General features: G+C 42.3%; 1 protein-coding gene across 1 annotated transcript in view; it reads left to right on the top strand.

The window, feature by feature from the left end:
- LOC134226403 (uncharacterized) overlaps positions 1-25,810 on the top strand; it is a 197,557-nt gene that overhangs the window by 95,936 nt on the left and 75,811 nt on the right. The window contains 1 exon segment of the mRNA XM_062707163.1: positions 18,672-20,917. Coding sequence (XP_062563147.1) covers positions 18,672-20,917 — 2,246 coding nt within the window.

The following is a 25,810-nucleotide window of genomic DNA, read 5'->3' on the forward strand; positions in this document are numbered from 1 at the left end:
GAGCTTTACCTAATCTATCGAGTATTTCACTCACTTCGGGTATAGGATATTTGTCTGCAGGAGTCTTTTCATTAAGCTTTCCTGTAGTCAACGACAATTCTATATTTTTGTGTTCCAGTATTGTTCAGTTTCTTGGGCGCTATGCAGGTAGGAGTTGTCCAAGGGTAACAAGATTCTCTAATTATTCCTGGTTCTAGGAGTTTCTGAAGCTGTTCTGAAACGGCGTCTCTTAGCTGGTAAGGATATTTGTATGTTTTTGGTGTACAGGATTCTCATCGGTGGTGGATATTTTGTGCATCACTTCGTGTGTGAAGGTCAATTTGTTACTTTCATGAAAAAATACATCTCGAATTGTTGCAAAGTACTGATTAACCTTGATTTTTCGTCCTTGTTAAGGTGATCACTAAGGAAATTAAGTTTTTCAGGTTTTTTCTTGCTCTCAACAAGATCATCGTTGTTGAATGGGCCTAGTTTCTCTGATTCTAATTAAGATCGGCAGGGAAGGTGTACCAGAGCTCTATTCTCACGAGCTTCATATAACCCTGGTTTCAAAACAACTTGAGGGGATAAACCGTCTAAGACGAATTAAGTACTGTCCATTTAATTCCACCAGTTAATTTTCGTTATCTTTGCAGATACGTATTTCGACCACAACTGTGTGGTCGTCTTCAGTGTCTTGTACTTGACTTGTCAAGTACAAGACACTGAAGACGACCACACAGTTGTGGTCGAAATACGTATCTGCAAAGATAACGAAAATTAACTGGTGGAATTAAATGGACAGTACTTAATTCGTCTTAGACGGTTTAATACATTCCACTAAACGAGCTTAATATATTTTTCTGTTGAGGGGATAAGTTTATCTCCTCTTCTACTAAGAAGGTACCGTTTTTAGTGGTGCAAAGGTGTCCGAAAGAGTTTTTTTGGATGTTGAAGTTTACCGATGAAGGATAATATCTGGAGAAATCAAATGTTTTATTTCTAATTTTCAAATTATGGTGCTTTGTATCAACAACAGCATTCATCTTGACTAAATTCTCATACCCAATGAGGCCATCGAAGAATTTGTGAAATTTGAAAACGAAATATGAGAGTTTATCAGGATAAGCATCGGGCAAAAGGTTTGCGTGAACCATCTTATCGATATAAAATTTACGGTTTTTATTTGTCACTACTGATGGGTTTGCTACAGATTTGGCCTTTTTGACGTGGTCGGGGTTTATATAAGATTTATTCGCTCCCGTATCTACAAGGAAGTTCAAAATTCCTTTAGTTGTTGGAACGCGAATATATGGGATGAAATTTAAGTTTGGTTCAGCCTGCCCTTGGCAGTCTGAAAATTTATCTCTTCGTCAGAAATTTCCAAGTCATCGACCTCCTCCTCTGGATTAATAACTTCTGGTTCTTCTGCTTCCTCTACTTCAATATTATGAGCCTCAGCTCTCACTCGCTGTACATATGGTTGTTTTTAAACGGCGTGTCATGATTATTTTGTTTATAGTTGGTGCTAGGTGTCGCACCTGGTCGCGCCCTAAAGTCGCTATTGTTATTATTTTTATCAGAGCCGGTATACTTGCTTCTAAACGAGTGGCTCTGATGTGTATGCGTCTGCGGTTTATGCTTAACCCGCGATTCTGCATTTTGGTTGAGGAGCACCGCCTGGTGTGCCTCTTCTAAGTTTTTGGGTTTCGAGTTCCTGATGATGGAACCCAATGGCTCTTGGATATTATCCAAGTATCTGGCCACCGTAATTATTTCTATAATTTCATTGCCAGAGAGTGGTTTCTGTTCGCAACGGCGAATAATTTGGGAACCCCTACACAACAGACGATCGTTCCATGGCCGATGAGGCAGAGCACTCTACAACGATGATATTCCCCTTTCCCTTTCCCATCCTTATGTTTGTTATTTTCTACCTACTAACCCGAGCTAGCCGCGGTAACGGCTTCCAATTACTAACACTAGCATAAGAGTTTCTATAAACCCATACCGGCAAATCGATGAATAAAATGTAACACCCAATGAAATAGCAGCTTTGAAGTACCTTGTACATGTTTCTAGAATTTGCTAAATAAATAATCTCACCAACACCATTGTAGCGATAGGGTTTTTTGCTTGCCGGTAAACTATAAAAGAAAAAGCATTATTGTACTCGTCTCTCAGTCTGTTTCCAATTTTACCGGAATAAACACAAAACAAGTGAATTCGTGACCAGTTCATTTTCAACAAAGAAACCCCCGGATTGCTTTGAGCCTAGAGTTGGATCGCTGGTTGTGTCCAATCCTGTGACAACCAGTTCCCGTCGTTCGCATTCTGCTGATTGCCTCGCCCGCTGCCGAGTGTCGCTGCTCACTTTGGAGTTAATTAAAATAAGAGTTCTTTTCAGAGCTTCGTTTCTCGAGTCAGCGACACCGACTAGCACATTCCACAGCAGAACTGCGCCATTTTGGTTCGTTCGAGGATCGATTCATCCGTCTACCCGAGTTTTGGCAGTGAGCCACTCATCGTCATCCTCCATTGTTGGCAGTGGGCTAATAAGGAACCGATGAAAGCCGTTATCGTTGGCAGTGGGCCAACAAAGTTCAACCGAAGCCGCTATCGATTCTGTACATGTTGGCGTGTGCCAACAAAGTGGTCCTTCTTCTTCCGGATCGTCGAAAAGTTTTCGTGATACAGTCCAAAAGTGCAGTGGTAGTTTGCCACACCGAACAGAAAGTGCGCGTGTGCAAAAAGTTGAACAATTCTACCGGTTTTGGTTCAGCCGTATAAAGTGCAAGTGAACAAGAAACCGAACAAAACAATCACATCCGAACAGTGAACACTAAATGAAAAGAAATACTGAACGTGAAGCTATCCGGTGCAGTGTTCCGTCCATGGAAATTCATTGTCGGTTGCTCTACCAGTAGCAACATTTCTCCGTATCGATGCCTGTCGACCATACGCCGATGAAACAGAAGCCAACCATGGATGACGTCAAATCTCTTATCCACCAGCGTGGGCAGGTAAAAGGTAAAGTAACTGCGATTGCCAACTCTCTGGAGAATGCTGAACATGATGCATCACAGGTGAGTCTTCCCCTCTTAAAAGTGTTTGAGAAAAAGCTAGAAGCGCATTACACAGAATATTGTAAATTTCATAAGGAGATTCTCGGCTCCATCCCTCCCAACAAAATTGACGAGCAAGATGAAAAGCTCAATGAATTTGACAACCTCCATACCAATTGTTTGATTCGGTTGGAGGAATTTAAGGAAAATTTGAACAAACCTCCCACGTTTTCCCAAGCAACTCCATCTGCTCCGACTAGTGCCACACAAGTAATTGTACAACAGCCGCTCAAAGCACCCATCCCCACGTTTGATGGGCGCTATGAAAACTGGCCACGTTTCAAATCTATGTTCCAGGACATTATCGGAAGATGTTCTGATTCCGATGCAGTTAAATTGCATCACCTTGAGAAGGCACTAGTCGGTGCTGCTTCTGGCATTCTAGATGCAAAAACGCTTTCTGACAATAATTACAGTCATGCCTGGGACATATTGATCGATCGTTTTGAAAATCCGAGAATAATTATTGACACTCATATCGATGGGCTTCTAGCTATGAAAAAATGCCGAGGGAATCCCATAAGGAACTGCGAGAGTTAGTAAATACATGCACAAGGCATGTTGAAGGCCTCAAGGTAATGAAACAACCGGTTGGGGGACAACGGGTTTAATTATCAATAAAATTTTAACTTCCTGTCTTGACCCTTCCACTCGTAAACATTGGGAACAATCTCTCACTCATGGTCAGCTACCAGATCTCGATAAGACGCTGACATTCTTGAAGGATCAATGTCGAGTCCTTGAATGTTGTGAATCCGATCACCCTACAACCGTTAAAATTCATCCTGCGAAATTATCGCAATCAACTGTTAAGTCTGCTAGTGTGAAAGTGCATACTGCGACATCCGAAACTGGTGGAGAAACTTGTCAGTTCTGCGGTAAAAACCATTTCAACTATCTCTGCCCTGATTTTCGAAAACTGTCGGTCTCGAATAGAGTCTTGAAGGTTAGAGAGTCCCATCTGTGCTTTAACTGTTTGCGTAGAGGACATAGGTCCATTGATTGTTCCTCCAAGAGAAATTGCAGCAAGTGCAATAAGCGTCACCATTCCTTGCTACATGAAGGTGGAAACACAGCAGATAATTATAACAATTCCAGCAAACAATCCATCTCTAACAAAGCTGAAGGCGAATGCTCGTCTCTTTCCGTTGCGTCACAAGTGTCCGCTAATGACCCAATCAAATCGGGTTCCAATACGTCCGCTACTGAATCTTCCGTAGTATCGCTTAGTGTATCCTTTCCGAATGTATTGCTTCTAACTGCAGTGGTATATTTGAGGGATAGATGGGGTCAACCAGTTCTGTGTCGTGCTTTTTTAGACTGTGGTGCACAAACGAATCTGATTTCTACTGCAATGTATGAAAGGCTTGGACTAGAAGGAAATCCTATTGCTATCAATATTGTCGGTGTTAGCAACTCTCGAACAAGGTCTAGTTGCTCGGTAAACGTGAATCTCGAATCTCTCTACAGTAACTATCGTGCAACTCTCCAATGTCTGGTCACACCGAGAATTACGAATGCTCTCCCTACTAGACCAGTAGATCCCTCTCGGTGGAACATCCCGTTAGGAATACAGTTGGCCGATCCTCGTTTCCACATTCCTGCCGACGTAGATTTGCTCATCGGTATTGGCCATTTCTTTAGTCTATTACGGACCGGACATTTCGTTCTTGGCGAGGGTCTCCCAGAGCTCCGTGAAACCGAATTGGGTTGGGTAGTTGCTGGGGAGATCCACGATGAATCTGTTGCATTTCAAAATTCACATCAGGTGAATTCAGTCACTATCGAATCTCTCAACGATTTGATCAAACGATTCTGGGAAATCGAAGAGATAAATAGTATTTCGCAACGTACGGTTGAAGAAGAGAAGTGCGAAGACACTTTCCGAACTACCCACCGTCGTGACTCATCTGGTAGATATATCGTGAGGCTACCGTTCAGAGAAAACCTTGCTCAACTCAGTGATAACCGTTCCTTGGCGCTCCGTCGCTTCTACTTTCTGGAACGGCGTCTGCTTCGTGACCCAGAGCTTCACGCTCAATACACTTGCTTCATCGAAGAATACATGGCGCTTGGCCATTGTAAACCGATTTGTGAGTCAGATGATCCTCCCGGCAAACTGAAATATTATATGCCCCACCACGCCATTATTCGCCCGTCAAGCTCCAGTACAAAATTGAGAGTGGTGTTCGACGCATCGGCGAAGCTCCCTTCCAAAACCTCTCTAAACGATGTGTTGCAAGTCGGTGCGGTCATCCAAAGTGACCTTGAGTCGATCATCTTGCGTTTTCGAAAACATTCGTATGTATTCACTGCTGACATTGCTAAAATGTACAGGCAGGTTTATGTAGATCCATCACAGACGTCCTTCTTGCGTATTTTCTGGCGTCCGAGTCCTACCGAATCTATCAATGTGATGGAGTTGCAAACCGTAACTTACGGAACTTCCGCGGCACCTTTTCTGGCTACCAGAGCCTTGCTGCAGCTATGTGAGGATGAAGGTAGCCAATTTCCATTGGCTGCAATTGTAGTTCGAGATGACTGCTATGTTGATATACTGTCTGGAACAGACAGTATCGAAACAGCAATCGAATGTCGCCAACAAATTAAGAAACTGTTGCAGAAAGGTGGATTTCCGGTGCACAAGTGGTGTGCCAACAATCAAAGGATTTTGGAAGGGATTCCAGAATCGGAACGCGAAACACTTGTACAACTGAATGAAATTGCGGCGAATGAAGTTATAAAAACTCTTGGTCTACTGTGGAGTCCCACCAGCGATGAGTTTTTCTTCGCCATCAATCCACAGACTTTGGATTCATCTTCGGTCACTAAGCGAGTAATGTTCTCAGAAATCGCGAAGCTTTTCGACCCGTTGGGTCTTCTGTCCCCTGTGATCGTCATTGCCAAACACTTAATGCAGAAAACATGGGAACTTAAGGTTGGCTGGGATTCCCCTCTCGATGGAGAAATCCTCAATTCTTGGTTGCAATTTCGTCTCGCCTTAAATGAAGTAACAGACATTCGCATTCCCAGATATGTAATGGCTCCACAATGCGTATTGGTGGAATCGCATGGATTTTCCGATGCTTCCGGCATAGCATACGGAGCATGTCTCTATGTCCGTGCTATTCACGCAAACGGTTCTATATCCGTGAAACTACTTCGCAGTAAATCAAAAATAGCTCCTCTTCAAGTGCTAACCATTCCTCGTAAAGAGCTTTGCGCGGCTCTGTTACTCTCGAGATTGGTACAAAAAACCATTCCTGCTATGCAGATGCAGTTTTCATCACTGTTTCTATGGTCAGACAGTCAGATCGTCCTCGCGTGGCTCCGCAAACCACCCTCAATGCTGCAGTCATTTGTCAGCAATCGCGTGAATGAAATCACTATCGAAAATGGGCACAAGCAATGGAATTATGTTCGATCTCGGGAAAATCCAGCTGATGTGATTTCGCGGGGACAGCTGCCAGGGGCCCTGAAATCAAACACTATGTGGTGGGAAGGACCTGATTTTTTGCGATTACATTCATTCAATCAGCCCGATGTTGAAGATGTTCCCGATGACCTACTTCCAGAAATCAGATCTGTGCCAGTTGTATTGATGCCTGTATTGAATTCCGACGATCTCCCTTTGTTCAAAAGGTTTAGCTCTTTCCGTAAGTTACAACGAGTACTTGCCTATGTACGTAGGTTTATTAACAACTGTCGCATCCAAACGGTCGAATGTCGTGTTCAGACCCGTCTGCCTACAATCGAAGAAATGAGATCATCTCTTCATACGATTGTAAAGGTCATCCAACAAGAGGTGCTGATGGATGAAATTAACAGAATCGAAAGAAATGAGCCTTGTCGGAAAATTGGTATGCTTGGACCATTCCTCCAAGATGGGGTGTTACGTGTCGGGGGCGAATCCAAAATTCCCGTGTTGCTCAATGTACAAAACATCAATACATTTTACCAAATCATTTTCTGACTGATCTCCTGATTCGCTCGTACCACGAGGAAAACCTCCACATTGGACCATCTGGTCTGCTCTCTGCCCTCCGTCAACGTTTTTGGTTACTCGGATCCCGATTTGCTATACGTAAAATCATTCGAGCATGTGTACGTTGCTTTCGTGTAAAACCCAAGGGAGTTTCTCAATACATGGGTAATTTGCCAATGAGTCGTGTATCGCCTGCGGCTCCGTTCGAAGTATCAGGGGTCGATTATGCAGGACCATTCGTTATCAAACAAGGCACACGTAAACCCAATTTTGTTAAGGCATACATTGCTGTTTTTGTATGCATGGTTACAAAATCCATTCATCTGGAACTTGTTTCCGATATGACTACCGCTGCCTTTATCGCTGCCTTACAGAGATTCGTTAGTCGAAGGATTGGTAAGAGAACTCCATTCTGATAATGGTAGCAATTTTAAAGGAGCTAACACTGAGCTTCATGAGCTCTTTGTACTATTCCAAGACTACGTCGCTGTCCATGATATTGAGGCTTTCTGCCAAGCCAAAGAAATCGTTTGGAATTTTATTCCACCAGAGTCTCCAGAGTTTGGAGGCTTATGGAAGCCTCCGTCAAAAGCACTAAGTACCACCTGAAACGTATGCTTAAGGAAGAAAATTAACCTTTGAGGAGTTTTACACGCTTCTTACTCAAATAGAAGCAATTCTTAACTCTAGGCCCTTATTTATGCCCTCGGATGATCCAACTGAAGGTGAAGTTATTACCCTGCTCATTTTTTAATCGGGAGACCGATGACTGCTGTTCCAGAGCCTTCATATGAAGGTTTGAGTAAAACCGTTTGTCCAGATGGCAGCATCTCCAGCAAATGAGAGAACATTTCTGGAGGTCATGGTCTCATGATTATCTTGTCAGCTTACAACCGAGAGCCAAAAATTGGATTCGTCTTCCCAATGTTGTTCCTGGAACGGTAGTTTTGCTAGAAGAAAAGAATATGCCACCACAGCAGTGGAAGCTGGGAAGAATTGTTCGCTCATATCCAGGGGAAGATGGCCTGGTAAGGGTCGTTGAAGTTAAGGTGGGAAATTCATTGTATCGACGCTCAATAACGAAAATTTCTGTATTGCCCATAGAGAATAACAGGCCACGTATCACTAGCGAGGAGTCTGCTAGTGATCCTCGGAAGCCCGCCGGGGAGGATGTTCGCAACGGCGAATAATTTGGGAACCCCTACACAACAGACGATCGTTCCATGGCCGATGAGGCAGAGCACTCTACAACGATGATATTCCCCTTTCCCTTTCCCATCCTTATGTTTGTTATTTTCTACCTACTAACCCGAGCTAGCCGCGGTAACGGCTTCCAATTACTAACACTAGCATAAGAGTTTCTATAAACCCATACCGGCAAATCGATGAATAAAATGTAACACCCAATGAAATAACAGCTTTGAAGTACCTTCTACATGTTTCTAGATGTTGCTAAATAAAAAATGTCACCAACACCATTATTGTAGCGATAGGGTTTTTTGCTTGCCGGTAAACTATAAAAGAAAAAGCATTATTGTACTCGTCTCTCAGTCTGTTTCCAATTTTACCGGAAAAAAACACAAAAAGTGAAGTTCGTGACCAATTATTTTTTCATCAAAGAAACCACCGGATTGCTTTGAGCCTAGAGTTGGATCCCTGGTTGTGTCCAATCCTGTGCCAACCAGTTCCCGTCGTTCGAATACTGCTGATTGCCTCGCCCGCTGCCGAGTGTCGCTGCTCACTTTGGAGTTAATTAAAATAAGAGTTCTTTGCAGAGCTTCGTTTCTCGAGTCAGCGACACCGACTAGCACATTCCACAGCAGCACTGCGCCATTTTGGTTCGTTCGAGGATCGATTCATCCGTCTACCCGAGTTTTGGCAGTGAGCCACTCATCGTCATCCTCCATTGTTGGCAGTGGGCTAACAAGGAACCGATGAAAGCCGTTATCGTTGGCAGTGGGCCAACAAAGTTCAACCGAAGCCGCTATCGATTCTGTACATGTTGGCGTGTGCCAACAGTTTCGTTTGGAGATTTGCTTTAAGTTTGATGTTTACTTCACGCATATCGTTATAAAAACGGGTGTGTGATTTGTCTCCCTTCCGTGTGTGGAAAAGGGTAGAGAGGTTAGTGATGAAATCCTTTTCATCACCGTAATGTTCGACGATGATCCTCTTGATCCCGTCTATAGTGTTAGGGTTGCCATTTGCGCATAGTAATGTGCGGGCTTCCCCTTTCCCCTTATTTTTGATGGCTCTAATGTGGAGGCTGCTAAGTGAATAACCCCCGTTTGAGGTTTTTACTTTATAATCATTATACAGGTCATCGACCTCTTCCAGCCAAGCTGAAAGTTCTTTCTTGTTGCCCGTGAATTCTGACAAATACTTGAACGGGTCAGGGAGCCGAAATGCGTCCCCGCCCTGTGCCTGTGTAGGCGGCACAATCTGTGCCCTAAGCCCCGCTAGCTCATCTCTCAACGCGTCAATCTCTGACTGTTGCGAGTTATCGGGCTGAGACAATACCTGTCTCTTAAGCTCATGCACTAGTGCCTTGAGCTGCTCAATCTCGTCTGAATGGCGTGTGTTTGGCATGGTTTGTAAAAGCGTGTAACGGTGTAAGAAATTGAGTTGTACTTACAGTTTATTAATGACCATTTAAAGATGCGTTGTGCGGCGGACAGCAATCGTTCGTCCTTTGTTTCCGTTGCTGGATTTTTCTGGAGCGGTTGATGCAATCACTATTTTAACACCTCACTCGCGGATCCCACTTCTGACACCAGTTAGGGATCTTGGATACCGTTTAGCGTTTTTAAAAACTAATTTTAATATACCGAAACACTTTATTAACGTAAGACCACTACACTACTCACTGCTTAATGAACAAGTAAAGGGAACGAGCCACGTTGGCACTCGAGTTTTATAGCCTAATTGTGCTAGGTAGGCATAGCACATTCCTACACCTAGCTTCTGATTGGTGCATCGCGTGGCGTGATGCACCCCGTTGATTCCATAACGCAGATAACATCGTTGTAGCCTCCCTTGGAAAGGGGGTCGCGCTTCTCGCGAACTGGCTCTTAAAGCGATTTGCTAGATGATAACTATGGGTGTAACCCTCGTCCACCCTTCAGTCCAAGTTTGGTGCCAGACTAGGACTGACAAACGCTACGTCAATCCATGACTCGACCCCGTTCCTTCTGAACGTACTAGCGGAACCATCATTGACTAGCACTGCGTCGAGCATCACTAGAGCCTCTAGTAACGCTTGACCCCTTCGATTGATGCAGCGGCTGCCCCACTCCACTGCCCAAGCGTTAAAATCTCCTCCTATGATGACCAGCTTACGACCGATTAGGTCAGACGACAGCCTATCGATGATCTGGTTGATCTGTTTTAATATTCACCTTGGTGGGGCATAGCAGCTACAATAGAACATACCATTGATCTTAGCTATCGCGACACCCACAGCAGAAGAGTGTACCACCTCTTGGATCGGGTACCGTCCCGTCGTGCAAATAGCCTCCATCCTAGACCCGTCCATCACCCAACTGCCGTTATCGACGAGGACGTTTTACGGGTCGGACAGGAGGGCGACATCGATCCTCGACTCCGAGACCGACTGCCACAGCAGCTGCTGGGCAGTTGCACAGTGATTAAGATTCAGCTTTGTACTTGCACAACTTATTCTTATTTTTCTCTCCGATGGGACACGAAGACCCACCCAAAACGTGGTTACAGGCTTGCTCTTTGCTGGCGCAGATAAAGCACATTGGTGCCTTATCACATTCATACGCCTCACCACACCGACGACACAGGTTGCTACTGTCTGGGCCCTTAAAGTCGTAGGACTTGTGCACCTGTCCACTGAAGGCGGCTGGAGTTTGCTCACTGGGCACTCTGACCAGCCGATCTTCAACTTCCCTCGCTCCATTACCTTTTTGGCTTCCGCAACTGGTAACCTAAGGTAGGCTACCTGCGTGCCAAAGGGACCGCCTCTTAGGCGTACAGAGGTCTTCTCGACCTCTGTACTGCACTGGTTCCTGACGGCAGAGACGACGTCGTCCGCGTTCGTGACCTTGTCCAGTTGCTTGAACTGGAGGGTCACTTCCGCTCCCAACTCACCTTGGCGTCGTCACCCAAGACCTCTTGGGCTAGCTTCCTGTAGTCAGTCCCACTAGCCTGCGCTCCGCGTTTCAGAACCAACATCATTTCACCGGTCTTGGTGCGTCTGACGCTTCGCACGTCCTGACCCAGCGCCGAAAGCTTTTCGGCCGCCCGCATCGATTTAAGGACTTCAGCGTACTTTGCCTTATCAGTTTTCACCAACAAGGCCTCGCCTCTGTACTTAGCTTTCTTTGCGGGTCAGAATGCGTTCGACTTCCGCTTTGCCCTACTGACCAGCTGCCAGGAATTTTCGGTCCGTTGTACCGATGGCACAGGCTGGCTTGGAAATAGCCGTTTAGTATCGTACAGTGTTGAAGTGTTTTTCGTATATCATCATAATTAATGTTTTTTAATGTGTATAATTGTGGCATACAAGAAGCCCAAAACAAGCATTAATTCGCGAACGAAAAACGGTTGACAAATGATTTCCCTTGAAAAAGGCCAAATACATTCTGCCGAAACGTCGGGTAATTTCAAAATCTAGTCGTCCTCAAACTGAGAAAGCCACATCCATAAGCAACTTTAATTCCAGTCGACAATTAACAATGAATTATTTCGGAACTCATGCATTTAGCGACGCTAGTGTACATGGAAATACTCGTTGGGTTAGATATTTTGAAATCCGTAAGATTTAGGAAGTTGCCGTCTTCTACTATTTTTTTATCAAGATGTCAAAACGAAATGATCGCAGATCATATTATTCCGCAGCTCATTCGCTTGGATGCGCTAGTGTATATACTCGTTGGGTTAGATATAGAATCCGTAAATTTCGATAGTTGCCGTTATCTACAAATTTGTTCAAGAGGTCAAAACATTGTCACAAGTTATATGGTTATATTTTTTTTGTAAAATTTGTTTGCTTATTAATTGAGTAAAAAATTAATTACATAAATATCTATTCATACATCAATTTCCTGTGCTGCTACGTCGATAACATTATTACTTTGCATAATAAAGCTGACATAATTTGCAAACAATTTCAAGATTTGAATTTTTTCTTTATGTCTATACCAAGTATGTAGTTGCGGTCTTAGTAATTGCTCTGCCGAAAACCTGCGCCATCCGTTGAGAGTAGCGGATATCATCTGCTGCAGTAGTCTCCAGGTTGCTTCCACCCGTACACAAGCATTGAGCTTATGCTTAAGCATTTCAGATGCTGCGTTGCAGTTCTGTTCATTCTAAACATCAGCTCCCGATGCTCCAATTTACGATTTACGGCCAGGAATAGGTTCGTTGGCTTAGTGTCAGTTGCTTCCTTGAAATATTCTTCCAAATTCTCCCCCAATGTTCTCTTGGATGTTCTTGTGACACTTTGGGATCTTCTGTTTACTCAATAAGAAAAGTGTGAATGGCTGCTGCAGATGGATTCTGTTGGGTTTGGGGGGGAAACCAAAGCGCAAAAGTCGCAAGGAACAACTTTAAACATGGACAGTCGGCGGGTGGATTAGGATTTGCTTGAAGTATAAAAGATCTATCGATGTCCTGGGCATGTCGGCTTGTCAGCAGAGAGCGGCATTTGAATATGGGCCATTGGAGCTTCACCCCACCTCTTTCTATATTCCGCGCCAAACTGTTGAATCGGCAGCCTTGCAGAAATGCCTCTCCATAGGAAAGTTCTCATCGTCATTGTTATTTTAGCGGTGTGTACAACAGCAGAAGTGAGCAGCGACGCCAGATACCAAAGTTTAGGTGAGATGAACACATTTAGTAGGGTCACCCTTTGGTGTAAGCTGAGTGTGCGGAAGGAGTGAAGATACACTTGCTGTGTGAATTTGGCTACAAGAGCATCCCAGTTAAGTTTGTTCATTAGGCGTATGGAATTTGCAAGCGTAACTCTCAAAATGTGCAGTGTGTTTTCGCACCTCAGCCAAGTACGGTGAGCGGCATGTCGTCGGTATAACCCACGGATATGGAGGTAGAATATTTCTCCAAACTAAGCCGTGCTTCAGACACTCATCCGAAGCGTTGAAACGTTTCTCGTATTTGCTCCATTCTGTTTATTTGGAAGGCTCATTTTCCGTGACGCGTTACGGAGCCGAAATCAAGTTTAACAATACATTTCTCGATTCTTATACATAGTGTTAGTTTTGGGGAACCGAAAGACTCGCGGTTTAGTCGAGGTTAGGGAATACAATAATACAGTAGGAAAGAAAAGGATTTTAGGATGCTTAAGTAATTACGATGCTGATGTTCACATTGACATTCCTCGCATTTTTACATCTGTAGCGGGACAAACGAACTGTTTTCGGGAGACAACGACGAGAGGAAGACATACGGAAGGGATTAACGACAGACATTGAAATATACAACAAGGGGGAGACATTCGTAATGGGGTACGACAGACAAGGGAATGGGCAGACAATGATTACAGGCTTATATCAGCAACTTTCAAAAAAGGGTAGACCAGGGACATGTACTCACGCCCTAGGTGGAGAAAACAGATTCGTGCTGTTAGAGCCTTATGGTCGGAAAAAGAGCAGACATGCGTATCGGCAGATCCCAGGTGACTACGTAGGTTCTGGATAACGTAGATACGATCCAAGCAAGCAGAGGAATTGTGCGTGACGTACGTGAAACCTGTTTGAAGCCTGAAGCTTGTTTGAAGAGAGGCTCTGCCAAACATCGATCAGCTGTAGCTGCTGTGTAGTGGCCAACAGAGCCGGGCTATGATTTTGGCCGGTCGCGTCACACTGTCGTATCACACAGTTGAAATCGCCAGCAATCAGTGTGTGTTCTGTATGCTGACGAAGATAGTATGCAAGTGTGCCGGTGTAGAAGCGTTCTCGTTCTGCTCGGAAAGCTGAGCCAGATGGAGCGTATATATTGCAGAGCGTCGTGTTCTGCACCCGAAGTGCAATCAGTGATCCGAAGCTTGTAGATTTTGCCATTTACTTCTGTTTCATGTTTGTTGTCGTGTTCTGCTACAATTCTCCGAGCTAGCTCAAGGTCGGTGACCTTGACTAATGCGCAGCCGAGTGCTCTGCTTGGCTGGAGACGGACAACTTGATCATATTGGAGACACAATGTGGATGCTACAAAGTCATGAAGCTCCTCGAAGGAAGGCTTCTTCGGCACGTTAGCGTAGTCGATACGAACCGTGTTTTCGCGATGAACGCTCCTCGCGATGGCACTCGCGGCGCTATTTCCGCTGGTTAGGTGTCACAGAAAAACTCGGAAAAAAATCAAAAGCCTGTGTGTGGCTTCCACTGCGAAACACAACTACTCTGCTAGAAAGTTGAGCGCTAACTGATATATCACCTCGGATCTTATTCGCTTGACATTGTGGAATCCGTAGGATTTATAAAAATGCAGTCTTCTACAAATTAATTCAAGTGCTTGTCATAGGACGAGTTTGTACAATCCCATTGAATTGTACGTTAATTCAAGTGGTTAAAACGAAACTGTCGCAAACCATATTATTTCGGAACTCATCCGCTTGGAAGCGCTAGTATATATATAAGAATATTCGTTGGGTTAGATATTTTGGAGTTCGTAAGATAAGTGGTCATCTTCTACAGATTTGTTCAACAGGTCAAACATTCATTATTCTGAGGAAACGCCCACTTCTAAAGAGTTCGATCTGGGAAAACGCGATATTTTTGTTGAAAAGGAACCTTCTGAGGGGCCTCCTTAGCCGTGCAGTAAAGCGCGCGGCTATAAAGCAAGACCATGCTGAGGGTGGCTGGGTTCGATTCCCGGTGCCGATCTAGGCAATTTTCGGATTGGAAATTGTCTCGATTTCCCTGGGCATAAAAGTATCATCGTGCTAGCCTCAGGATATACGAATGCAAAAATGGTAACCTGGGCCAGGTTACCTGGCTTAGAAACCTCGCAGTTAATAACTGTGGAAGTGCTTAATGAGTTGCGATGTGGCTAAGTTGCGATGTGGCTCTGTCCCAGTGTGGGACATGGGACAGTAATGGGACAGTAATAATAAGAAGAAGAAGAACCATTGACTAATACTTATTAAGAAGGTATACATTAAATACCTTGCCACCTAATCAAATTGGAACGAATTCAATATCGTTGTTTGCGTATTGCTCTTGGCTGTATGCATTCAACGCATAACATGAGCCTGGAGGTGCTTGCTGGAGTCACTCCTATAAAGCACCGTTACTGGGAGCTCTCACTTGGAATACTGATCAAATGTGGACCAAGTAACACACTTGTATTAGAAAACTTCGATAATATGCTTGAACTGGCTCATCGTTCAAGATACCTGCGAGTCTCTCTCAACTACATATCGTCAGATCTCTGTCTTCCATGTTATAATCCACCTCGAGTTCACTTCGTCAACGACAGTTCCTCAATTGAATACGATCTGTCCATGAAACACGCTATTCAAAGAATAGCAGATCATCTTCGACAATTATCTATCCCTTCCATTTTTTCTGAAAAATATGAACATGTCAATTGCAATAACAGATATTTCACTGATGGTTCTCGCATTAACGGATCCACTGGCTTCGGTGTTTTCAACGTGAATTCAACCACCTTCCGAAAACTTCAAGAACCGTGTTCGGTTTATGTTGCTGAGCTGGCAGCAATCGAACAACGAGTTTTTCCCATTAGTCCGTCAGAGTACTCTTCAAAATTGGCAAATGATTTGGTCACACAATGAACTTGGACGGTGGCTGTTTTCCATAGTACCTAAAGTTTCTGCGCGAGCATGGTTCAGAGGTGAGGATTTAAGCCGAGGCTTCATTCGCACGATGTCGAGACTTATGTCCAATCACTATTCACTAAACGCACACCTCTATAGAATAAACCTGGTCGATAGCAACCTATGTAGGTGTGGAGCCGGTTACGATGACATCGATCACGTAGTTTGGTATTGCTCGGAAAACGACGCCTCCAGAGAGCAACTATTGGACACCCTTGTGGCCCGAGGTAAACAACCCTACAGGGAAGTAAGAGGTGTTTTGGGGGATCGCGATGTGGTTTATATGCAGGCCATCTATGCCTTTCTTTGCTCGTCTGACATAAAAGTCTAATTCCCCTATTTTTTTTCTTTCTCGTTTTTGTTTTGTTTTTTTTTAGCGGGCTTGGTAGTCATATGGCTACTGCTTCTGCCTCATACACAGGAGGTCGTGGGTTCAATCCCAGGTCCGTTCCATTCTCCTACTTTGTATCTTTCTCTTTATTTCTCATGTTCTAGCAATCGCTAGAACTGGAAATGGACTTCCATACCGTTTCCATTACTATTCCTATATACCTTCAACTTGAGTATTCTAACAGTAATCTGCTAGAATTGGAAATGAACTAATAGAGCTCGTTTCCTACATCCAATTAGAAATTCCATCAGTTACCTTCTATCTATCACATTGGCAGCTCGTTAACCAAGACGGACCTCTGCCTCTCCAACCTAACCCAGAAATTCCAACAAATTCCGCATGAACTCGTGGCAAGTGCAGAGGTATATTCGTCTTGCAGTGGGCGAGTGATTGCATCATCATTTCCTCCCCTTCCCTACATTGACTTGCATTCTGACGTGGCAGGCGCCAGTATGACCTAACAAATGAGATCACCAGTACTTGTACATTGAAGATGTGTGCTAGTCCCAAGCAAACATCTGTTGGTTCCCTGTGCAAGAACAGCTGATCTGGTCATAATGGAGTAGCAACTACGAGCAGTCAATCAAGCTCAAGCTCAAGCTCTCGTTTTTGTTTTGTTTTTATCTTATAGTTGTGTAATACGAAGCTATGGCCATCCGGAAGATGCTCCCTGACGAACCACAACTCGAGCACGACGCTACGCCATACCGTTAATGACGTCAAATGCCCGGATGAGCAGCTGTAATACCTCAAACCTAAATCCCAACCTAGTCCGTCCTGAAATTACGCAATCTAACCTTGAGTCGCCACGAGTATCTTGGTCTATACCCTTTCCCCTTACTAACTGTTGATAATAAGATGATATCGATTGTAAATATCATAAAGTCTCGCCTCCGTTAAGTGTTATACACGCCTGAGCCTGTCAAATAAACGCAATAGATAAAAAAGAAGGTATACATATACAGGACAGGAGTTTTAATTTCAAAGATAAATATGAAAATATTTACCAAAATCGGAATTTCTCTTCGCGGTTCTACTGTTTAAAAATGCAACAGTTGTCCGACTACTTTAGAACAAAAACGACCTTGAAAAACACTGTACTCTGATATCTGTATAACTTAAAAGCAATAAAAGGATCTTGGGCTGATAATCTCCAATAAGACCCTCTTGAACGTATCTTTGAGCGCTGCTCTTTTGGACGCATACAGTGGATTGCAAACATGTATTTGCAGGAGATACTTTATTTTCGGGGAAATGTTACATTCAGGAAATTGTTACATTCGGGGTAGTTACATTGGGTGAAATGTTACATTCGGGGAAAAAGGAAGTGGGGTAATTGTCCTTATGTACGTTGTTTATCGCTTCCAAAATCCTGGGTAAATACTTTTGGTTGATAATGCTGGAAATATTGTCGATGTATCTCTTCCATTTCTCGGGTAATGTTCCAACAGCTTATGGGCGAACTCCTGGATGTTGATGACTGACCTGCTGGGGAATGGTTTCGGCATACTTTGGAACTCTTTCATTAACCATTTGGTTAGGTTTTGAGTAGGGGAGCTCGCCGATGAAACTATCTCTTGCATCTATCTCAAGGATCCATAACGATTGAGGGCCAATTTTAAGAACACCCTTGTTGAAATCGCTGTTATTTTGCCTAACGTTCGCCCATGAACGGCTTGGGTAGTAGCATGGTGACTACTCTTAACAAGACATGCTATTCGGCTAGTTCTAGCGATCGCTGGCTTATTCGAAGACTCATACGAAAGTCGTACTTCTTTTCTTCATGCCTCGTCCCGTATTACAACCGCATTGCATTTTGCTGTTCCGTGGGAAAGTTTTTTGATCACCGTACATGAAAATATTTTTCAGAGAGCATCTTCAAATGACCGATCAATGTCATGTACAAGTTTCTGTAATTTATATACGACCAAATGAAATCGTATATAAGCTGATGCAACTTAATCGGTTTGAATTGTGGTATTTATCTGTTTATCTCTGAGAGTCCACTCCACAAAGATCACAGTAACGTTTGTTAATATATATGCATAGCTGGGTCATCTTGATTCACACTGATAAGTAGAACGAATCAGAGATTGTCGAAAGAGCAGGCGTGCACGGTGATAGTACGATGTATAGCGCACTATTTCCCGAACGAGCTGGCATGCCAAGCGAGACAATAATAACATTACAAACTCACTGATATTGAGTTTGGCTTCAAGTCATATAGTATACCTTGAACTCGAAGATTATAGCTTCGCGATGGAATTTCTAGCAACATCTATATTTGATTAACTTAAGGACGTTTATACTTAATAAAATTAAAGTAATCCAGTATCTCATCCTTCCATTTTTTCTTGTTCAAATTCACAGATAATGGAAAAGCGAAACAACACCTTGGATCGATTACAAAAACTAGTGAAAAAGACAACATCTGGATCGAGCGAGGCTAAAACAGGCGATAAACACGGTGGTACTAAAACTGAACGTCTCAGAGAGCTTACTGAACTGTTGAAAGGAACACGTGCACCCGTACCACCCCCACGTCGACCCAAAGCATCCCAGAGCCTCGATAAAACCTTCGAAAGACAAAATTCAAGCTTATCAAGTGCCAGCCTTTTAAACATAGATTCCTTGCGGAGAGAGGACAATGGCAGCAATTTAGTTAAATCCAAAGAATCTCGCTCGATTGATTTTCCCTATCAATTCGTTGAAAGTAATCGAGCATCCACTCCAAGTTCTCCTCTGAGTGAACATAAAACTTGCCTTCGTGCAAATGTGAGCACATCTAATTTAGAATGCTTACAATGTTCTCCTACCAAAGAAAGTAATGTGCTTGCTGAAGCACCAAGCACACCATTCAAAGAAGAAGATGATATATTCACCAAATTGTCCAGACCAGAATCTAGAACGATAATTGGTTCCTATACCCAGAAGACTATTCCATTCCGAAGCGCTTCCTTCTCTCAAGTAGACTATTCATCCGGTAAATACATACGTTCAGCTTTAGGTGCCATTAAAAACAGCTTGATGCGTGGAAAGGAAAGCTCTGCAGTAGATAATGTAACGCTTCCAAGAAACAAGAAAGAGTTTACTCGTAGTTGTAGTCCAGCAGTCTCCGAACCCGGTGTGTCGATGGACGATAATAGCATTTCAAAAATCCCTCTAAAGAAAACAGAACTTAATATAAATCTAACCCCTCCGGACATTTTCGATCGTGTCGAAGGATTCGACGGAAAAGAGCTATCCTCCAACAGAAACTCCGATATTGAGACAATCGTTGAAGATCCGGAAGCAGAACATTCGGAAACGATTGAAAATGAGAGCAGCATACAGAAAAAAGCCGAAATCAATGCGGTCCAGGCATCCGAGATGATACTGGAACCATTGATAGAAGAAGGAATTCCAATAACACCACAATCGCTGGCCAAAGATGAAGAATGCCTACAACAAGCTACAACTTGTTTGATTCCTGTACCAGTATACGATTGCGTGGTTAGTGAATGGAGCACAGCTCGACCTTCTGAGCAATGGATCGATGCGTCCATGACCGAATGCACCAAATTGTCGGATTGTTTAGACAGTATTATAGAGCCAAGCGAAAGTATATCCGAGCCAAAAGAGGTACATTTGAATCCAGTGGAAACTATTGTTGTAGAAAGTCCACCTGAAATTGTGGAGCCGGAAGCATCAACACTTGAAAATGTTGATGAAACAGAGGAACAGTTTATGGAGCCAGTGCTGGATTGTGCAGTCAATTTGAACGATCAATTTGAAAATGAAACTTTTATGTGCACGCCGCCCGTATCGATTATTTGTACAGAGCCAGATACAGAAACAACAACTACTATTATTGAAACACCTCCAACTCCAGAGGAATCACTTATCAGAATAAAATCTAATGAGGGGGAGATCGTTGAAGTACGAAAACGCCATAGCAATAATGAGGATGGTGGTGAAGCTATCAATAATAGCAATAGTGAGATTGAAGAAAAGCGAAGGATTGATAAGTCCAAGCGACGGAAAGGGATTTATATTCAATGGCCTGCAATAGACACGAATCTAGATCCAGAATCTGATTCCAATGACAATTGTACCCCCGACGATAACTGGCGACCTAGACTTAAAATAGAGAAAGATTCCAGCATAGATCTCAGTGGCGAAAGCTGCACAGATCTCAGCTCTAAGGATATCACATCATCCCCAGATAAGATGAGAGATTCCAGCATACTGCATGGACCAGATCCATTTCTTCTAGGACCTTATACTCCGGATTCGGATAACTCGCGGCCGGAATGGCCCCGGGGGTCTCGTAGAAAAAGTTTAACATATCAGAGCTCCGACGAAAAGGACGATTCTACACCAATTTCTTCGGTTCCCGTTCGCTCGTTCAAAAACATATTCTTACGTTGCGATTCGGTGTCGGATAATGAGAGCGAGCGTGCATCCTCGAGAGATAGAACCAGTGCGTCGCCGGCCCCGTCGAGTGAACATGACTTGAAAAGGTACTCCAAAAGACCACTCCGTGGCCCGTATGGTCAAATGCTTGAGGCGGAAATGAAGAAACCATCCAAAGTGCAATATAATGAAATTCTAGAGGAACTCGCCAGGCACGAGAGGTAAGAGTGAATATCATGTTTGAATTTTCGCCTTTTTCTTACACTAAGCATGCATGATGGCTTTAGAATCTATAGTATAGATAGATCTGTGTTGAAATTTTGTGATAGATTTTCACGCAAATGATGTATGGAAACTTGTATAGTCGGATTATAATCTCATAAAAATTGCTGAAGCTTTTTACAGTTCTAAAGTAGATCACAAATAAGATGGGTTCAGGATTTCTTTAAATTTTTATTATTCGTTAAGATATTTAAAACAAATATCTTTACGAAGGGGTCGAGGGGAGGAAGGTCACAATCAATTTTTTTTTTTGCGTGATGCACTAAATGACTACTCCTTTTTGGTTTTTGCAAGCACCGGTCAGTGTTGTAAAATGTCATTTGCATTCGTTTGTATAATTTTCCCATAACTTTTTCCAGAAGGTAGCTATCAATTCATGATGTATGACGAACTTATAGCGCTTAAATGTGCCTACAACTTTGTCTAACAAGACATTGCTGTCGGGTGTCCTACGAAAGGCTGAAACACATAAGGCTGAACGCAAAAGGCTGAATTCCCGAAAAGCTGAAAGTCTCAAAAGGCTGAAATGTATCGAAGAGCTGAATCCCAACCATACGATATGTTGTACCAACTATGTTAAGTGATTGTATAGTGAATTATGAATAAAGAATAAAGAATAAAAAATAAAAAATAAAGAATAAAGAAGAATGAAGAATGAAGAATAAAGAATAAAGAAGAATGAAGAATGAAAAATGAAGAATGAATAATAAAGAAAAATGAAGAATAAAGAATAAAGCAAAAGAAGAATGTTGAATAAAGAATAAAGAAGAATGTAGACTAAAGAATAAAAGTGGCCCAGATAAGAAGAAAGGAGGAAAGAAGAAGGAAGAAGACGGAAGAAAGGAGAAAGAAAACGAAAGAAGGGAGAAGGAAAAAAATGAAAGATCGAAGAAAAAATTGAAGAAGGAAAAAGTGAGATAAAGATGGAAGAAGGAATAATGATGAAGCATAAAGAAACAAGGATGAAGGAAGGAAAAAGGTGGAAGAAAGAAGAAAGAACACGAATGAAGAAAAAAAAGGAAGAAGGTAATAGAAAGAAGAAGAAAAAAGGGAAGCAGAAAGGAAAATGAAGGAAGAAGAAAACAGGACGAAAGAAGAAAGAAAAATGCAGAAACAACGAAGAGGGAAGAAAGGAAAAAAGGATGAAAGATAGAAAAGGAAAAAAAAATTGAAAGTAGGAAGAAAGAAGAAGGTAGAATGAAAAAAATAATAGAGAAAATAGTATATGGAAAAAGGGATAATAAACTGCGAAAAAGAAGAAGGTAGAGAATAGAAGACAGAGAGGAAACAAAAACGAGGAAATGAAAGAAGGAAGAAAGAAGAAAACAAAGAAGGAAAAAGAAGAACAAATAAAACTGAAGGAAGGAGAAACCAGAAAAAAATAAGTAGGAAGAAGAAAAAAGAAAAAGGAAGAAGGAAATTGGACAAGGGAGGACGAATTAAGAAGGAAGAACTATGGAGGAAGAACTAAGAAGGAAGAAGGTAGAACAAATAAGGAATAAAGAAATAGGAAGAAGGAACTTGAAGGGTTGAAGAAAAAAGAAGGAAAAAGGAAAAAATGGAATAAAAAAGATGGAAGAAGAAAAAAAGGGAGAATGGAGTAGGAAGACAGAAGAAAGAATAAAGAAGGATAAAGAAGAAGGAAGAAGAGACAAGAGTAAAAAATAAAAAAATTAAAAATAAGAAAGTAATCTTGGCAAGAATTAAAACCAAATACATACAAGAACCAAGAACAATAAAGTATTGTTCCTTTCTATGTCACCCAAAATTTTTTGAGCTGTATAGACTAAAAAATAAGAATTCCATATAAAAATTGGAAGACAACAAGAAGTCGCAAATGGTTTCCGATCATGTTAGTTTGTGCCTTTAACGTCAAATATGAATTCTTCCCATAAAATTGGTTTCTCACGATTGTTCAGCCTTTTGTTATTTTAGCCTTATGTAAGATTTATGTGATTCAGCCTTTCGTGGAAGACCCATTGCTGTCAATATGTCATCTGGGGTCAATATGTCATCTGCGGCAAAATGACATTTTGGAGAGTTTTCACTCTCCAGCCACAGATGTTAGATTTAGAGCAATGTACCCTTGGACAAAAATATAGCCCTTCTCAAGCGTTATGAGTACATCTAAAATTATAGAATAAATTTGCTTCTAAAGAAAGTGATGAACAAATTAGTCATATGATATGCAGATGACATTTTACAAGCCTGACCGGTAATATATGTTCGAAATTGGTTAACCCTTTCCTTTCCATGGTAGCTGTACTGCCGCGATTTGCATAAGAATCCCATGTCGGTTTTTGACGATTTTGATATTCATCCAGGAATAAGTTTGAAATGACCTCATCTAAGAAAAACTGATAAAATCATAGGCTTTGTTCTAGAAATTTGATAATCAACCCCCACTTGTGTAGTCCCATCTTGCCATTTCTTCGCATAACAGTCACATTCCAGATTTTTATACTCTTTTGCGCAACGAATAAACATAATTATGGTCCATTCAATAGTTCCATGGCAATGTATACAGGAGAAGAAAATTAGGCCAAATTTTCAATTTTTATCAATCATTATCAATTTATTAGAATTTTTTGTATTTCTCCATGTAAAACGAGTTTAAACAATTCAACGGTATATTACTCATGTTGAAGAAAACTGACATGGGACGCTTATGCGAATAGGGGCAGTGTAGAGCTTTATCAAAATTTGCACCTTCCAACTTTCACCGAATTGTTTCAACAATAAAAAGCAGTATTTGGCACAACTTTATGGTTTCATTAGACTGCAAATATAATCAATTTTGAGTAAAAACAGTGAAACTCAGTGCTCAGAATCGCAATCGAATCAAGGAAAATCTAACTTTGAAGTGGGCCTGACCATGGTTTGGAACTACTATTGGACATATGTAGTTGGAATCAGGGTAGAAATATTTCACAGTCAATGCAGTGAAAACATGGATCTCAGTATAATCTGCAGTCGCCTTCATCGCCGCCGTGGTGAGTGCGACTGGGTGCAGCCGAAAATCACTTCCAACACCGACAGTTCAATTTCGCATTCAGCCACTCACAAGTCGCTCTGACAGGCTGCTCAGTTCGCGCCGTACCGTATGACTGTGAGTGGCCCATTTAAACGCGTGGTGAATTTTTTCAATTTGGTGGGTGAATGTGTACATTTTGCTGTGGTAAATTTCATCTTCGCGGCGCAGTGGGTGATGTGAGTTCTGTTGTTTACTTTTCTGCCTCTCCGGGAATATGAGGTTGATTTCAAAGCAGGAAGAAAATAAAACACGATATAAAAAAACATCACCTTCATCCAGTGCTGCCGAAAATTTACAACCCTGGTTGGAATAATAAAACTCCTTTCAAGGGTGAGGTGGTCGATTGCCAGAATCGCATTTCGGACCTAGTTGAATCATGAAAAGTTACTCTTAAGTGGATTGGTTGAAGGCCGGAATCGCCATCGGTCCTATTCGGATCAAGAAAATTCAAATCTTGAGTAAGCCTTCGGATGGTTTGGAGATGCCATGGACCTAGTTGGGTCAATGAAATGAGGTAGGTTGATCGGTGTTCGGAGTTGGTCGGAATCGCTATTAGACCTCGTCGGATCAAGTTGGTTAATTGGTGGAAGAAATCAACATCGGATCTATTCAGATAAAGGAAAATCCTGTTGGTGCACTGGAGACTCTTATACACATAGTTTGGTCAATAGTATCCAACTATGAAATGATTTGGTCGATGGCCGGATATGCCATCGGAAGCAGGAGGGTGAAGAAAATATCCAACACTCGATTTGAATAATATGAGAAAAGAAGAAAATTGTCCTACCAACAATTCTAATAAAGCAAATATTTTGGAGTTATTGAAATTCCTTGATACAGACGCCGATATAATTCAATGTTATTCGGAAAACATGGAGTTTTTCTGAATTAAACGAGCAAATTATTATCACATTTCCAAACAAAACCACTACCTCCTGGTATCAATAATAGGAGCAAAATGGCCCTTCGGAATTTAATCAATCGCTTGGTTATGGATGTATTCCTTTGAAGCCACATGTAAAAAATGAAAACAATTGAACAATAAATTCGGAAGTACAACACCTTGCTTCAATCGATTTAAGATCACAAACGACGTTGACTCGTCTGCAATCCGAATACTTGATTTAGAGTTATCATGTGTTTCTTTTCACTGAATCGTATGCTGCGTCAAAATCAATGAACAGATGGTGAGTCCGCTGGTTGTATTCCAGGAATTTATCGAGGATCATCCGCAGGCTAAACATTTGATCCGTCGTTGATCATCCCTCACGAAAATCTGCCTGGTATTTGCCGACGAAGGACTCCTCAAGCGGTCTCAGTCTTTGAATAGAATACGTGACAGAATTTTGTAAGCCGAGTTTAGAAGGGTAATCCCACTGTAGTTGGCACACTCTAATACGTGCTATTTCCCATAGATCGAGCATATGACGCCATCCAACCAGCCGGTAGGCAGTTCTTCATCGTTCCATATTTCTTGTATAATGTGGTGGATCCACTAATGCAGCTGTTCACTTCCAAGTTTGTGACGCTTGACCGGGATCTCGTCCTTCCCAGCAGCTTTACTGTTTTTGAGGTCATTTAGTGCCTTTCTAACCTCATCCAGCGTTGGTAGTTCCATATTTATTTAGCCGCAAAAAAAAAAGAAATCAAGTTTTGCTACTATATAGATATAGTTAATAAATCCTATATAAATATTATCGATAAACATTACTCTGTCACAGCCTTACTATGGACCACCCCAAAAAAATAAAGATTCCACCAAACACGAAGCGTAAATAGAACGCTATCTGCTGCGACC

This window comes from Armigeres subalbatus, chromosome 3 (assembly GCF_024139115.2).
Source record: "Armigeres subalbatus isolate Guangzhou_Male chromosome 3, GZ_Asu_2, whole genome shotgun sequence".
NCBI classification, from domain to species: Eukaryota; Metazoa; Arthropoda; class Insecta; order Diptera; family Culicidae; genus Armigeres; species Armigeres subalbatus.